This window comes from Gopherus flavomarginatus, chromosome 7 (genome assembly GCF_025201925.1).
Source record: "Gopherus flavomarginatus isolate rGopFla2 chromosome 7, rGopFla2.mat.asm, whole genome shotgun sequence".
Lineage (NCBI taxonomy): Eukaryota > Metazoa > Chordata > Testudines > Testudinidae > Gopherus > Gopherus flavomarginatus.
The window spans coordinates 78,864,330-78,881,202 of record NC_066623.1 but is presented as its reverse complement, the minus strand read 5'-3'; the positions used below and the strand labels follow the sequence as shown (position 1 = coordinate 78,881,202).

At 47.5% G+C, this 16,873-nt stretch overlaps 1 protein-coding gene across 2 annotated transcripts in view; it reads left to right on the top strand.

The window, feature by feature from the left end:
- The first annotated feature begins 943 nt into the window (after positions 1–943).
- LOC127054771 (putative ferric-chelate reductase 1) overlaps positions 944–16,873 on the top strand; it is a 56,044-nt gene continuing 40,114 nt past the window's right edge. Inside the window, exons 1-2 of one of the 2 annotated variants that reach the window (XM_050960956.1) lie at positions 1,086–1,167; positions 10,813–10,884. Coding sequence is in view for 1 of the 2 variants with exons in the window: in XM_050960955.1 (XP_050816912.1) it covers positions 1,039–1,167 (129 nt within the window). In the remaining variant the exon portion in view is untranslated. Of the gene's footprint in view, positions 1,168–10,812; positions 10,885–16,873 lie in introns of both variants that reach the window. The other variant, XM_050960955.1, reaches the window with a different exon arrangement.

Sequence of the window (16,873 nt, the reverse complement as noted above, 5' to 3'; positions counted from 1 at the left end):
CTCACTGTTTCCCAGTGCTTGTGAGACATGCTGCTGCTTTTCAGTGTTTTTCACTTGGGAATTACCCAAAAACCTGTGTTAGCCTGACTTTGGTCAGGTTGGCATACCTGGTTTTGTCTGCTATATCTTTATTCAGGCCTAACACTATTAATCAACTATGCTATTTCAAAGTGTTTGCCTATTATCTTAATAGTACTTGGCTCAGATGGAGGAAAGAGGGGAACTGGGATCAGAGCAAAGATCATTTCTGCATAGGCCAGCTCCTGCTAAGTTTGTAATAAGTATCAGAATAATGGCTAGGTTTAGTATTGAGCAATTCTATCCATGTAAATAATAACACATTTTAACAAGTTCAAAGAAATGACCTTTATAATCATTGGTTCCTCTCCTCTATCGTCGAGGTTGCGCACTGTACTGTGACGCAAGGTTAGCGTAAGGCGTTTTCCCTTTTGTTTGTGTTGCACTGGTGCAGGGCATCCCTTCCCTTCCCTTCCCTTCCCTTCTATACCCGGCCCCGTTGTCTGGCCGAAAGGGAGGGATCTTCCCCTGCCCTCCGCAGGGCCGGCTCCAGACCCCAGCACGCCAATCGCGTGCTTGGGGCGGCACACCGCGGGGGGCGCTCTGCCGGTTGCTGGGTGGGCGGCCGGCGGCTCCGGTGGACCTCCCGTAGGCATCCCTGCGGAGGGTCCGGTGGTCCCGCGGCTCCGGTGGGGCATCCGCAGGCACGCCTGCGAGAAGTGCACCGGAGCCGCGGGACCAGCGGACCCTCCGCCGGGGCGCCTGCGGGAAGTCCACCGGAGCAGCGAGACCGGGAGCGGCAGAGCGCCCCCCGCCGCCGTGCTTGGGGCGGCGAAATGGCTAGAGCCGGCCCTGCCTGCGGGGTGACGCTGCGCCAGCAGCCCGGTGTTCCCGCCTCCCCTGGGCTGGGGCAAGGCGCGATGCTCTGCACCCTTCGCCACGAGCTGCACGGGGCCGGCTGCTGGCGAAGTACCAGCGGCGCGCCTCAAGGCCGGGCGGGGCACTGCCTCTCCGGCTGGAATGCGGCTCCTGCCGCACCTGTCGCTCGGGGAGCTCCCGCCGCCCTGGGCCCCTCGTCTGTGCTCCCCAGACGGGCGGTGCCAGTCTGCAGCTCGCGGCAGCCGAGGGGAGAGACGCAGCCGGGCAGGGGTAAGAGACGCGGTGCGCGGGGCCAGCCCCGGGCAGGAGGGGGGCTGGTAGCAACCCCGACGGTTAGTGCCGGTCCAGCACCATGGGGGGCGGCTAAGGACCCAGTGGGGGCTTTCTGTCCATCCCTCACAGTGGTGCTGTCTGAGGGCTGCTGAAGGGAACAGGGATCTGAATGGGTAGCGGTCCACACATCTGGATTCGCATCCAGAGCGGCCGGTTTGAACGCAAGCCCATGAACCGGTGTAGGTCTGAGTACCCGTTGTGTGTTTGGGCAGCAGTAGCGGGTTACCTGCTTGTCAGCCGGAGACGCATTTCGGGTCTGTGAGGAAAGCAGGTGCAGCTTGTCTTGTTTAAACCTCGAGGATGGGGAGCTGAGTTTGTCTTGTGTTGTGCTGCCAGATTCAGAGCTTGGGGGCTTTTTCTTTGAATGCTTGAGAGCTCTCTCCTGGGAGATCCTGAGTGGCTCTTGGAAGGTGAGGGTGCTCCTTACCTGTTGACTTTAGTGGGACTTGAGTGTGCCCACTAAGTCAGGATCAGGCCCGTGCGCACTAAATTAAAATTTAAGTGTGTGGATGGGTTAGTTGAGTCTCCAGAAGTTTGTATCAAAGTGCAGTTGTGTGCATCAGAGATAAAAGGAATAAACTTTTATCAATGTGGCAAAGTCCACCTCTAATGGAGAGGAAAAAAAGATTAATTTTAAAACACTACTTGGGTGTAAGGTACAGGTGCTTCAAGCTAATTATAACTTTTATATTCACTTTAGTAACCAGGATGTCACACAAGGCAAGTTCAAGTACACAACAGAACAAACAAGCAAACTCGCTGATAGCAAGTGGGAAAATCACTGTGGGAGTAATATGGAAAGGGGAAAACTGGGCTCCTGAACAGCTTTGGTTGTTGTTGGATTGACCCTAAGAGCTGTTTTGATGCTGTCTGTTCATGGGTCACTTGCAGTTTTGCAAATCCATGCATGACTCTGTTTCTTTTGAAAGGTGAAAGTGGAGAGGGCTTGTGGCAGGGACACCATTTCAGATTTGGGGGGAGAGAGACTTTAACTGTGATTCCAGGGGATATTTAGGCACTTGAAAACTCTAGGGTTTTTGTTTTTTGTTTTTTTTTTTTTTTGCAGATAACTTAGCAATTAGCTGACAGGAGCACTGTATCTAATTCCTATATAAAAGAAAGAAAATTAAATAAATAATAGACCCACTTACCTCTAATACTACCATGTTCTGACATCTTGTGGCAAGTCACCTAAGGGACACTGGTTAGGTTTAAAATGTTAATGTATATTCTTACTTTGTTGTTAATTTTATGGAGAGAGAGACCCCATCAGGACTCCTGGGGTCTATCTCAGCTCTGGTAGAGGAGTGGGGTCTCGTGGGTTACAGTTGGGGGCGGGGGGAGAGGCAGATAAATGTGGATTCTATATAAGAACATCATAATGGCCACACTGGGTAAGACCAATGGTCCATCTAGCCCAGTATCCTGTCTTCCAACAGTGGCCAATACTAGATGCTTCAGAGGGAAAGAACAGAGCAGGTAATCATCAAATGATTCATCCCCTGTCGCCCACTCCCAGCTTCTGGCAAACAGAGGCTAGGGACACACAAAACATGGTTTTTCGTCCCTGCCCACCCTGGCTGATAGCCATTGATAGACCTATCCTCCATGAACTTATCCAGTTCTTATTGGAACCCTGTTATAGTTTTCACCTGCACAACATCCCCTGGCAAAGAGTTCCACAGGTTGACTGTGAAGAAATTTTTTTGTTTGTTTTAAATCTGCAGCCTATTAATTTCATTGGGTTATGTGAAGAAGTAAACAACATTTCCCTATTCAATTTTTCCACGCCATTCATGATTTTATAGACCTCTATCATATCCCCCTCCTTAGTCATCTCTTTTCCAAGCTGAAAAGTCCCAGTCTTTTTAATCTTTCCTCATATAGAAGGTGTTCCATAACCCTAATCATTTGTGTTGCCCTTCTCTGTACCTTTTCCAAATCCAATATAACTTTTTTGAGATGAAGTGACCAAATCTGCATGCAGTGTTTGATATGTTGGTGTACCATGGATTTATATAGAGGCAATATATGATATTTTCTGTCTTATTATCTATCCCTTTTCTAGTGATTCCCAATATTCTGTTAGCTTTTTTGATTGCCGCTGCACATTGAGCAGATGTTTTCAGAGAACTATCCACAATGACTCCAAGATCTCTTTCTTGATTGGTAACAGCTAATTTAGACCCTGTCATTTTGTATATATAGTTGGGATTATAGTTTCCAATGTGCATTCCTTTGCATTTCTCAACATTGAATTTCATCTCCCATTGTGTTGCCCAGTCACCCCGTTTTGTGAGATCCCTTTGTAACTCTTTGCAGTCAGTTTTGGATTAAACTATTTTGAATAATTTTGTATCTGCAAATTTTGTCAGTTCGCAGTTTACCCCTTTTTCCAGATCATTTATGAATAGGGTGACCAGATGTCCCATTTTTAAAGGGACTGAACTTTATTTAAGCCATCCTGCAGGTGTCCTGACTTTCTTAAAAACAGGCAAATTGTACCATATTTTCTGTCTCCCCTCATCAGTACTGGAGCATCCTGCTGCTGTCTGGATCCCTGCTCACCAGCCCACTAGCAATGGGAGGGGATCCAGTGGATGCTGATGGGATGTGCAAGGCTAGTGGTGGGGCGAAGATGTACCGCATATGGTTGGCGACTCCCCCATGCTGGTCTGTCAGCGCAGCCCCTGCAGGTGCCGGCTGTTGGCCAGCAGGGCCCCACCCACCTTCCTGTTTCCAGCCAGCACTGGCTGTGTGCTGTGAGCTCCGGTGGCTGATGAGTGCAGGCAGGCTCCAGGCAGTGGGCCAGTTACATGTCGCCTCTGCTGCCCACTCATCGGCCCTTTACATGCTCCCCTTCTCGCTGTCCTCTCTGTTTTGCCCTTTCCCCCTACCAGCCCTGCTGTTCCTCCATATTCTCCCTCCCCCTCAGGTGGGGCACATTCCACCCCCAGTGCTGTGCGGAGAACCGGCCCCTGGTTGGAGTGCTCAGCTCACCAACAGCCTAGCTGGCATGCTCCTTCCTTCCCCTACTGCCTCTGGCTGGGCTTACACCCCAGGAAAGCCCAAGACCCTGCGTCCTGGGGTGCTGGCCAGGAGGAGGCGAGCCCTGCATGTACCAAAGCCTCACATAGTGCTGGCATGGGAAAGCCTCCTTGCCCCTCAGGTAAGATCTGGAGTGACTGATGGGGAGGGTCGATTTCCAGCCTGTTCATGCCCCAAACTTGCAAGCTCCACAGCAGGCCCTGGGGTAGGGGCTTAGCACCCTCTTCACCCGCCCCCTCCACCAACCCTGGGTCCTGCTCCCCAGGGATCGTGGGGCTGCTCCATCCCCTAGGCACCCTCACCTCCTGAGCCATCTCTGGCCTGGTTCACTGAAGCCCCTGCAGGCAGGTTCCCTGAGCCCTGGTGCACAATGCATCCTTAGGGCATAACCCTTTCTTGCCCATGCCATAGCTGGGGGACAGGAGATGACCAGCAGCAGCCTGGAGGTGTTAGCTGTCATTCTACACTGTCTGGGCGGGATGGGGGGGAGGAGATGAGCTCTGCAAAGATACAGGCCAGATCATAGGGTGACCAGATCACACAGGTGAAATATCAGGAAGTAGGGGGGAGCAAAAACAACAAAAAAATGAGTTCCATGCTTTGCGCCCCCCCCCCCCCAGCTTGCCTCTGCTCCGTCTCCACCTCCCCGCTCCCTCCAGCAAAAAAAAAAAACAAACCAAAAAACAGCCACTGGTGCAACACACACTGCCCCCACCAACTTGCCTCCACTCCATCTCCACCTCCCCCCTCCCTCCAGCGCTTGCACCACCATACAGCTGATCAGCACAAGCCTGGGAGGGAGCGGGGAGGAGGAATGCCACGTGCTTGGGAAAGAGGCGGGGTCAGGGCGGGGATTTCGGAAGGGATCCAATGGGGCAGTGAGGGGATGGGCTGGGGGCGGGGGCAGGGCCAGGGTAGGGATTTGGGAAGGGATCCAATGGGGGGAAAAGGGGGCGGAGTCAGGGCAAAGGTGGGGCATAAACCTGTGCTCCAGCCTGGAGCGGAGGCAAAATATCAGGACAATTCGCATCCCAACCTAAGGTAGGTCAGGACATGGGACAAATAAGCAAATATCAGGCCAGTCTCAATAAAATCAGGACATCTGGTCACCCTACCAGGTCATCTCTTTCCCCTTCTCCTCCCCTGCAGCTGGAAGCAGCTCGTGTTCCTTCCCTCCCACACAGTGCGAAAAGGATGCTGCTGGCCACATTCTGGTTTGAACCCTGACAGAAATCTGGGGAGGGGGCATGTGATCTTGCATTCCCCCCCCCCATGTTGCCTTGGGAACACAGGAGAGGTAGGTCCATCTCAGAGGCCCAGCCAGGCATGGAGGGTGGAGAGGGGAGGGTCAGTCATTCACACAGGCACCCCATGTGAGAGAGAGAGAGAGGTAGGGTGTGTGTGTGTGTGTGTGTGTGTGTGTGTGTGCGTGTGCGCGCGCGCTGCCCCCGGGGCCGCTGCAACCACTAGGCGAACTAGGCAGTCGCCTAGGGTGCCAAGTGGTTGGGGGCGCCAAAAAGCGGCAAGCCCCAGCCATGGAGGAGCCGGCGCAGCGCAGGGGGGGCAGCGCCCTGCAAAAGTGGTGAAGCCACTAGTGGGGAGCAGCTGTGCCCCCTTCCCGTCCTGGCCAGGCTGCGGCCCACCCTCCTCTCCCTCCAGTTCCTGCAGGCTGCAGCAGATGCCTTTGGGCGGCAGCCCCCGTGTGCCCCCCCGGCTCTTGCCTCGCCGTGCTCGGGCTCTGCAGCTCCCGGGCATGTGAGCTGTCACTGCCGCCGGGGCGCGGGGCCCTGAGCCTGCTCCAGGAGGGGCAGCGGCTCACACTCCCAGGAGCTGCAGAGCCCGATCACTGCGAGGGGCAAGCTGGGGGGTGCACGGGGGCCGCTGCCCTCACGCATCCGCTGCAGAAGCCCTGGGGGGGGAGGCGCCGGGCCGTAGCCCAGGCAGGTGCACTCTCCTGTTCCCCCCTCACCATGCTTGGGTTCTGTGGCTCCTGGGCATGTGAGCCGCTGCCGCTACCCCTCCCGGAGGGCTCCGGCGATCTGCAGGGGACAGAGGCGGCGGGCGGTATCTGAGCGCACCCCTGCCTCTTCCCCGGGCTCCAACTTTCCCGGCTCCTGGCACTCTCTAGCCCATGCGCTCCCAGCCGGGCGCTTCCCCTGCGCAGTAGCAGCCAGAGCGGGGGTGGGGGGGGAGTTGCTTCGGGCCCCGCTGTTCAGGGAGCCGGGAAAGTTGGACTGTTGGTTTTTCACACTTCTCACATAAGGAAGTGATTAGTAAAGTAAAAAACACATATTATGCATAAGCGGAGTCAATGTCAAGTAGAGACAGAAGTTTCAGTAAATATTAGTTTAAACTTAAAGACAAACTTTACAATATGAAAACATATGGGAGGGGCCTAGTTTATAAAGAACATTTTCAAAACACTTCAGCAGTTGCTGGAAAGTTGTCAGGTCATTTTTAAGTAGAGATGTCAAAGGTCTGCAAATCTGTTATTGAACTTATTACTATGAACACTTGAAAAGGACCAGGATGATGGGGTTTAGCTACAGGGACACATGATTTTATACAATCCCTTGTGCTGTCACATTATTTAAAAGAGACAAAGTGGAGGAGGTGATATGTTTTATTGGACCAACTTCTGTTAATGAGAGGGACAAGTTTTCGAGCTACACAGAGTTCTTCAGGTCTGAAAAGTTACTAACAGTGTCACAGCTAAACACTAGATCTAACAGATAGTTTAGCACAAGTAGTTAGCACATATTCAAGGGGACCATTCAAGTAGCCCATTAACTTCCTTGTAATCCCAGGACAAAAGGGGAGATTAATGCGTTTCAGGTTATTGTAATTAGCCATAAATCCTGTATCTTTATGAAGATCATGATTTTTAATGTCGAGCAATGTTTTGGATTCAAGCTCCAAGGCTTATCTTTTGAAAAGTGTTTTGTGGCATTCCTTTGAGAATGAGGACTGATAGGTCAGATATCAAGTGATTTTGTAAGGGCCCAGCTCATGAATTCTGAATGTTCGAGGTTAGCAATACTGAATATTACATCATGTCACCAAAGAAATTTAAGTCAAGGTCTCAAACTTTTTCACAGGCTGCATCTTAATACAGTTATTGTTTCATGGGCCAAATCCTCCCTGTCTGACAACCACATTGTATCCAAATATGGTAACCCTATCTACGCTAGCTCTGCGTTGCGAGCACAAGTGTACTGCATCACTACGGTACAAAGTGGCAATGACATCATTTTTCTCATTGCTTGCAGCCGTTACCCGTTCTGACAGGCTGTTTATAATGCTAAGTTTACTAGTTTTCAGAGGTTGTTGGCTGAGGCTAACTATTTTTGTTTAGTTGTTTCAGAACTAAGACTCTGGCAATTGCTGCTGCATCATTTCGCTAAGACTTTGTGTCAATTGTGTGTGTATGTTAAATATTTGAGTGTATGTGTTTATCATGTGCGAATATGCGTGTGTAGGTTGTTGAAATTTGTCATATTGATATTGTCAGTTGTTTTATGATGGAGTATCCACCATTCTAATTTTATAAATTTTATTAATAATAATAATTGGATATTCTAAAAGTAGAATAAAATGTAGTAGATTTTGATATGAAAGAATGAAGGAAGTATCCATGACTAAAAAGGATGTATTTCGGATTACAATCAACAGTGCTTAATTTTAAGGGAAAGTCATCCTGATCTCTTACTCGATGTTTACATCAAATGGTTGATAAAATTCAAATAGTGACTCATAGTTAGTAATTGACATGTATTCTCTATTCTTTACTTTTAACAGTGAACAAGAAAAAGAACTGATAGGAATTAAATTTCATTTTTTTTGTTTTCAGTTGATGCAACCTCATGGAAGATAGATATGTAGACTAAATAATGAAATTAATAAATGTTCAAGCAGAATGTGTATTAATTCTAATGAACAATGCCACATTATGCAGTATTCATTTTTGAAAGTTTATAATAAGCGATGCTCTGGGGAGAGGGCTGGGGAAAGGGGAGCGCAAGGTGGAAGTTTCGTCTAGGGCACCAGCCCTGGTCACCCCTCCTTGTGTGAACCCTAAAACCTTAAAGATAAAAAGATAAGGTAAATAAAAAGAATCCAACTACTCAGTGTGACACTCTGTACTTTAGGGGAATACCTTTCACCTCCATGTTCATTCTTATAATATGATTGTGTGGTATCCAATGCAAAGTTTGTCATGTCGGGTGTCTTCGGAAGGCTCATGATGCACTGTTATAGTAATGCTATAGGTTGTAATTTATGTAAATAATGAGGCTGAAAATGTGTCTTCATGGCTTAAAACAAGCCCAGGCGAAACTCTGCAGGAGCAGAGAGGCAGTTCACACCTCATCAGGGAATGTATGGGACAAACCCAGCCCAGCCTCACAGGAACAAAAGACATTGACCTAGGCCATGTCTACGGGCTTGTCTACATCAGAAAGTTGCAGCGCTGGTGAGGGAGTTACAGCGCTGCAACTTAGGAGGTGTACACATCTGCAGGGCACCACCAGCGCTGCAACTCCCTGTTTGCAGCGCTGGCCGTACTCCCGTTTTGTCTCGGGTGTAGAGGATCCAGCGCTGGTAATCAAGTATAGTCACTTACCAGCGCTTTTCTTGACCTCCGTGGAATAAGCAGGTATCCCAGCATACCTGAGGAAGCCTCTGGTAATCAAGCTGGTCTCCTTCCCCGGTTTGCTCTCGCATTCCCCGAACCCCGAGCAAGCAGGTCTCCTTCCCTGAGGTTTGCTGGGTGGTTCCGGGAAGGCGAGAGCAAACCGGGGAAGGAGACCAGCTTCGCCGCGGTTTGCTCTCGCGTTCCGCGAACCACCCTGCAAACCGCAGGGAAGGAGACCTGCTTGCTCGGGGGTTCGGCGAACGCGAGAGCAAACCGGGGAAGGAGACCAGCTTCGCCGCGGTTTGCTCTCGCGTTCCCCGAACAAGCAGGTCTCCTTCCCTGCGGTTTGCACGGTGGTTCGCGGAACGCGAGAGCAAACCGCAGCGAAGCTGGTCTCCTTCCCCGGTTTGCTCTCGCGTTCGCCGAACCCCCGAGCAAGCAGGTCTCCTTCCCTGCGGTTTGCAGGGTGGTTCGCGGAACGCGAGAGCAAACCGCGGCGAAGCTGGTCTCCTTCCCCGGTTTGCTCTCGCGTTCGCCGAACCCCCGAGCAAGCAGGTCTCCTTCCCTGCGGTTTGCAGGGTGGTTCGCGGAACGCGAGAGCAAACCGCGGCGAAGCTGGTCTCCTTCCCCGGTTTGCTCTCGCGTTCGCCGAACCCCCGAGCAAGCAGGTCTCCTTCCCTGCGGTTTGCAGGGTGGTTCGCGGAACGCGAGAGCAAACCGCGGCGAAGCTGGTCTCCTTCCCCGGTTTGCTCTCGCCTTCCCCAAAACCCCTTGAAGCCGCCCAACAGCGCTGCAGTGTGGCCACATCTAACACCACTTGCAGCGCTGGTTGCTGTAAGTGTGGCCACTCTGCAGCGCTGGCCCTATACAGCTGTACTAATACAGCTGTAACAACCAGCGCTGCAAAATTTTAGATGTAGACATGGCCTAAATCTAAAATTTTGCAGCGCTGGTTGTTACAGCTGTATTAGTACAGCTGTATAGGGCCAGCGCTGCAGAGTGGCCACACTTACAGCAACCAGCGCTGCAAGTGGTGTTAGATGTGGCCACACTGCAGCGCTGTTGGGCGGCTTCAAGGGGGGTTCGGGGAACGCGAGAGCAAACCGGGAAAGGAGACCAGCTTCGCCGCGGTTTGCTCTCGCATTCCCCGAACCACCCTGCAAACCGCAGGGAAGGAGACCTGCTTGTTCGGGGAACGCGAGAGCAAACCGCGGCGAAGCTGGTCTCCTTTCCCGGTTTGCTCTCGCGTTCCCCGAACCACCCTGCAAACCGCAGGGAAGGAGACCTGCTTGCTCGGGGGTTCGGGGAACGAGAGAGCAAACCGGGAAAGGAGACCAGCTTCGCCGCGGTTTGCTCTCGCGTTCCCCGAACCACCCAGCAAACCTCAGGGAAGGAGACCTGCTTGCTCGGGGTTTGGGGAACGCGAGAGCAAGCCGGGGAAGGAGACCAGCTTGATTACCAGAGGCTTCCTCAGGTATGCTGGGATACCTGCTTATTCCACGGAGGTCAAGAAGAGCGCTGGTAAGTGCCTATACTTGATTACCAGCGCTGGATCACCAGCGCTGGATCCTCTACACCCGAGACAAAACGGGAGTACGGCCAGCGCTGCAAACAGGGAGTTGCAGCGCTGGTGGTGCCCTGCAGACGTGTACACCTCCTAAGTTGCAGCGCTGTAACCCCCTCACCAGCGCTGCAACTTTCTGATGTAGACAAGCCCCTAGACAGCAACAAAAGATCTGTTAGACTCTTGAGTGAGTCACTCGCCTTCCGTTGGTCAGTTTGGGACTACAATGAGGTAATGCTCACCTGACTCTGAAGGGGTGGGGGCAAAGCCAAGAGGGAAGACAGAACATGATAAAAGGGAGAGAATTTGCCATGCTCTCTCTCTCTTCCATCTACAGATATCACCACCAAGTGACTGAAGCGCTGATCAAAGGGGAGACCCTGACTGAAGGGCAACCAGCCAGCCTGTGGTGAGGTGCATCTAAGTTGTAAGGGCACTGAAAGTGTTAAGAATGTGTTTTGCCTTTATTTCATTTAACCGTGTGACTGGTTGTGCTTTGACCTATAATCACTTAAAATTTATCTTTTGTAGTTAATAAATTTGTTTGTTTTATACTTGCAGCAGTGCATTTGGTTTGAAGTGTGTCAGAGACTCCCCTTGAGATAACAAGCCTGGAACATATCAATTTCTTTGTTAAATTGACGAACTCATATAAGCTTGCAGCATCCAGTGGGCATAACTGGACGCTGCAAGACAGAGGTTCCTAGGATGTCTGGTACTGAAGATATTGGCTAGTGCCATTCGGTTGCTCCAAGCAGCAGCTGTCCAAAAGTGCTCACTCATGTAGCTGGGAGCAGCTTATGTGCTCGAAGCTCTGCATGAACATCCCAGGAGTGGGGGTTCTCACAGCAGAGCAGGGTAAGGCAGATCACCGGTCCAGATAACACTAGGGGAACATCACACTCTGTATTTCTTTTAAACAGGGGCTCAGTCAACTTGATATTAATTTGAACATTGCATAGTTCTGATTGATTGCTGTTGAACTTGCTTGAATATGAGTAATTTTACCTGGTGTGCGGTATTCAAGATAGAGAAATATGGTCATCGTATTTATGAATATGTTGAACAGCACTGGTGCCAGTATAGACTCTTCGGGAACACCACTATTTACCTCTCTCCATTCTCACCATTTATTCTTACCCTTTGTTTCCTACCTTTTAACTGGAGTGCCTGGCAATGCTTTCAGGATCATCTAATGATCCTTAATTTAATTTAATGGCAAGCTTTTTTTTTTATCTTAATCACTCTGCCTCTGTTTATAAACAAAAAGACTGAGGAGTACTTGTGGCACCTTAGAAACTGTGGCAGGGTAGGGGTAAAAACCCCCTTTAAAGCCCTACCAAAATGCTGGCTGCAGTCTGTGCTCTGGCCAGGAGGCCAGGTGTAGAGATGCAGGTACTCAGCAGGGAACCCAGCTGCAAGCCCTAACGAGGGCTGGCTCAGAGAAACATACTGAGCTAAGTGGTGACAGCTGGGCTGGAGTAGGAGCGGGCTAGGCTGGGAGGAGACAGGAGGGCAGTATCTCTGTCTCCTTACCAACAAGGAAGCCTCAAGGGCTAGAATATCCTGGGGAGGGTCTGTGGGGCATTAACTGTTGGGTGATCCAACAAAAGAAGGAGTGAACACTCTTTATTATACCAGCCGAAACACAGGGTGCAGGCCCAAAAGTGGGAGGGCCTGCATGGGACCCTGTGACAGAGACTAACAAATTTATTTGAGCATAAGCTTAAACTCACTTCATCTGATGAAGTGGGTTTTAGCCCACAAAAGCTTATGCTCAAATAAATTTGTTAGTGGGCTGTAGCCCATGAAAGCTTATGCTCAGATAAATTTGTTAGTCTCTAAGGTGTCACAAGTACTCCTGTTCTTTTTGCTGATACAGACTAACACCGCTACTAATGTGAAACCTGTTCATAAACAAACTCCCTGTCCCAAAGGCAGAAGCTGGGAGCAGCACAGAGCTCATCACTTATCACACTCAAGCTGTGTTGTAGTTAAGAGCTCTGGCTGGGGCTAGGGTGTATGCTGTGAGCAGACGTCAGGTACAAAACTCTGGAAGGGGCTAAAGGCTCCTTTTCCCCCTAAAGGGGGCCTCTGGCTTGTTGGTTGGAAAAAGAAGTGAAATGAGATGAGTGAAACTCAAGAGGGGGAAAGAAGAGAAGAAAATCCGACAAATAGAGAGATACTGAATGGGGCAAACATTTTCTGAAGACATTGATGGTAGGGAAAGAAACAATTTTTAAAAATAGATAAACTAGAAAGCAGAAATATAGACACTGATGTAGGAAAAGCTACCAAAGAAATACAAACAAAGGAAAGGAAAAGTGCAGGGGAAAAGGAAACAGACCAAAAGCACAAGGAAATATATGGGGTTGGCAGAATTCAATTTTTGATATTATCAGTCAAAATTATAAATAATGTTTATTTTTGAGCAATTTTTAATTTTTATTGATTTAAAATTTTCACAATTGTGCAAAATTATGGGGTTCACACAATAGTTAACAGTAGACATTGAGATTCAAAAAGAGAAAGCTTTATAACTAGTAAAGTAACTTGTCAACATTCCATATCAAGATATACAAAGTAAATATCCTTAAATCAAACTCTAGTAAGTTCTCAAGCAGCATTACTTTATCTATATGTACATTTTGATTATTACTGATGGAAATGTTTTTTCATCACTGTGTGTATGTATGGTGAAATTGATGTTTCCTGACATTTACCAATAAAATTCTAATCCTTCCAAGTCTAGACATATAGCAAGTTAAATATTTATATTATTGCTAAGAATATACATACTACAAAAATGTTTTATGAAAACACAGATCGTAATCAGTTTGAAGTATATTTAGGCATGCACACCTATAAGGCTTAATTATTGGCTTATGTTCAGCTTGTTGGCATTTCTCTGTCTGTCTGTAATTGCAATAACTTCTGAACACTGCATTTGATCAACTGCAAAATTTCAGGGAATGTTCTATGCATCAGTGTGTACAATTCTGTTGACTTTGAAGAAGACTGGAAAACTGAATGAGGCAAAATGCGGAGGGCGGGCATATGAAGCTTCTGCCATCTGTTTAGCACAGCCACAGCTTCAGGCACCCCTGAAATTGTCTACAGATAGACAACTGCGTGAATGCACCTATTAATACCTTCCAGCATAACAATATCTCTGTTCATCATCCAATAGAGTTTAGCATGTTGACACCTTGAATGACTTATCTCCCAGACAAATACTCATGGTAAGAGGAAATGGGGACCTTCATACACAGAAGAGGTAACGGGAGCCACACAGAGCCCCTGGCATGGGGAGAGAAGGTGGGAAGGAACATAAAATTCCTTCTTTTGGATTCGGGAGAGGGCACCAAAGGAATTGTGGGTGTGCACACTGAGCCACTAGCATACAGGCAAAAATGGGGGACCCTGGTAGGGGCTGAGGGAAGAATGGGAGATGAAACAGAGCATCTGACATAGGGGAGCTGCAGGGAGTCCCTGGGGGGATGGGAGAGTTGTGGATGCAGCTTGTGGGATGTGCAAGGAGGCCCTGGTTTGTGCAATAAGCTCAGCCTGCAGAAGTGACACGTTGAGATCCTCTAGTTTATTGTGTTGTTTCAGTAATTATTCTGAGACATAGCAATGTAAATGTAGGTCATGGGATGAAGGTCATTGTTGAAGTTGACTCTTTGTCCCCTCCACCCTATAATTGACCTGAGTTTGTGATGACTGCTTTAGTCTCAAGGAGTGAAGCCTTGTCTAAGTTGTGTATGATGTGTGTGTGATGAGCTGTATTTGTGTCCTATCTAGCAACTGTTTAGGATTGTAGTGGAGTATATTACAAATGTGTATCTTACAAACTTTGTTGCAAGATTAGCTAGGCTGAACTGAGAAATCATGAAATCAAAAAGGAACTTGTGGAGTATTGTCATTAAGAATGTTTTAACCCAGAAAAATTCACATTTTCTAATGAAAAGCAGTTCTAAAGAGCATGTAAGTTGACATTCTAGTCTGGAGAAGCTTTACTGAGAAATTGGCACCTGAGAGAGAGTTATAATTTGCAGGTTGAATCTAGAATGGAGGTGAAATTGACAGGACTCTGGTATTTGGGAACCTGGGAGGAATGTCAGAATACTTTCTTCTAATCTTTTTGTGAAGAGGAAGTATAAGGAAATCTAGAGCTAGTGAAATACATTTGAGAATGGAGATATTAGGCTGTCAGGAGAGACATAGTGGGAAGAAAAGCAAGGGAGACAAAATTTGACAAACTGTTCTTATACAAGTGCCATCATAAGGTAAATAGCCCATTTAAATTGTAATGGACAGTATCCTAGAGAAATGGAGCCTTACAGAAAAGAACATTTAATAAATCGTTTATATTTTTAAATTAAGTACAAATACTGTTTTACATTCTCTAATAATTTCAGACACTGGGACAATACTTGGATTGGGAATTTCAGGACTGCGGTAACAATATGCAGGTCTGTGAAGGGAAGGTTGAAGAGTAATCCTATATTACTCTTCAGCAACTGGTCATGCTATCTGTTGTTTTAGTGTACAACAACATGCTCGACAGGCATATTGCACCTTTGTTTTAAAATTTCTGCTTCCTTGAACCATGAATAAAATACTGCAGCCAATGTTTGTTTTGCAGAGAACACATGCACATACAATTTAAACTACTTAGCACTGTGAGAAGATTTTATTTTTTAATTCAATTTTCTCTTTTCTCTTCCCAAAATCGAAAAGGGAAGGAAACAGTCTTTTTTAAAAAAAATGAGGAGTCCTTGTGGCACCTTAGAGACTAACAAATTTATTTGGGCATAAGCTTTCATGGGCTAAAACCCACTTCATCGGATGTATGAAGTAAAAAATAAAGGAGCAGTTATAAATACATGAAAGGGTGGGGATGCTTTACCAAGTGTTAGGTCAGTCTAATGAGATAAATCAATTAACAGCAGGATACCAAGAGAGGAAAAATAGCTTTTGAAGTGGTAAGAGAATGGCTCATTACAGACAGTTGACAAGAAGGTGCGAGAAACAGGGTGACCAGACTCCCAATATTTAGGTGTTTTGTTCCACGTCCCAACCGATCTTTGGTCGGGACGCAATTTGTCCCGATATTTCGCTCTGCCAGCAGCACTCGGCCTATTTTTTTTTCCTCCATCGACAGACACCACCCCCCCAATGTCCCGAGATTTTCTCCCTCTCATCTGGTCATCCTAGTAACAGTAGAGAAAACTTAGTATTGGGGAAATTAAGTTTAGGTTTTGTAATGACCAACCACTCCCAGTCTTTATTCCAGTTCTGCAGCTTCACGTTGGAGTCTGTTTTTGAAGTTTTTTTTGTTGAAGAATTACCACTTTGAGATCTGTTATTGAGTGTCCTGAGAGTTTGAAGTGTTCTCCTACTGGTTTTTTAATGTTATGATTCCTGATGTCAGATTTGTGTCCATTTATTCTTTTGTGTAGAGACTGTCTGGTTTGGCCAAAGTACATGGGAGAGGAGCATTGCTGGCACATGATGGCATATGTCACATTGGTAGATGTGCAGGTGAATGAGCCCCAGATGGTGTGAAATTAATGGCACCCCCATCCTTCCATGTATTTATACCTGCTCCTGTATTTTTTTACATCATACATCTGATGAAGTGGGTTCTAGCCCACGAAAGCTTTATGCCCAAATAAATTTGTTAGTCTCTAAGGTGCCACAAGGACTCCTCATTCTTTTGCTGATACAGATGAACACGGTTACCATTGAAACCAGTCTTTTTAAAGACACTGTGATCTGCATTGGAATTAAGCTGCTAACAAAACATCCAGTAATGTATCTGCTCCCCCGGTGGGGCTGATTTAACTACAAGTGTGTCCTTTTTCCTTTAAAACCGCTTCACTTAGGACTGCTTACAGAATATTGGTTGGTTGTTTTTTTCTGTAAAATGTTTCTGACCAAACTGATGGACCAATTATAGTATTCAGTGGTTGTTTGAGAATGTGGCTATAGACTGAAGCGTGTTACCAAGCCTACTTTGGAAATGAAATATCTAGCTGGTGTAAAGGTCTTGCTTCAATAAGTTTATATTTGTATTATTATTGTAATTGTATTCCTTTCTAGAATAATGATTTTTAATTGTTTAAAAATATTGTCCTATATAAATCACATCTTGTGAGATGGAAGTATTTCCAGGTTTGTCCTATTTAAGTATGTCCTATTTAAGTCTGAAGCCACCTAGGAGTGAACAATTGATAAAATGTTAAGTTGGGTTTTTTGCTTAATATGAAACTCTTAATGACTTCCATTAAAAGCAAGTGAACCAGACCCTCCCTACATGTCATGCACATGCAAAATTCCTATGGATTGCAGTGCGACTATTGGTGTGCAAATAGATTTTCAGCAAGTATCTG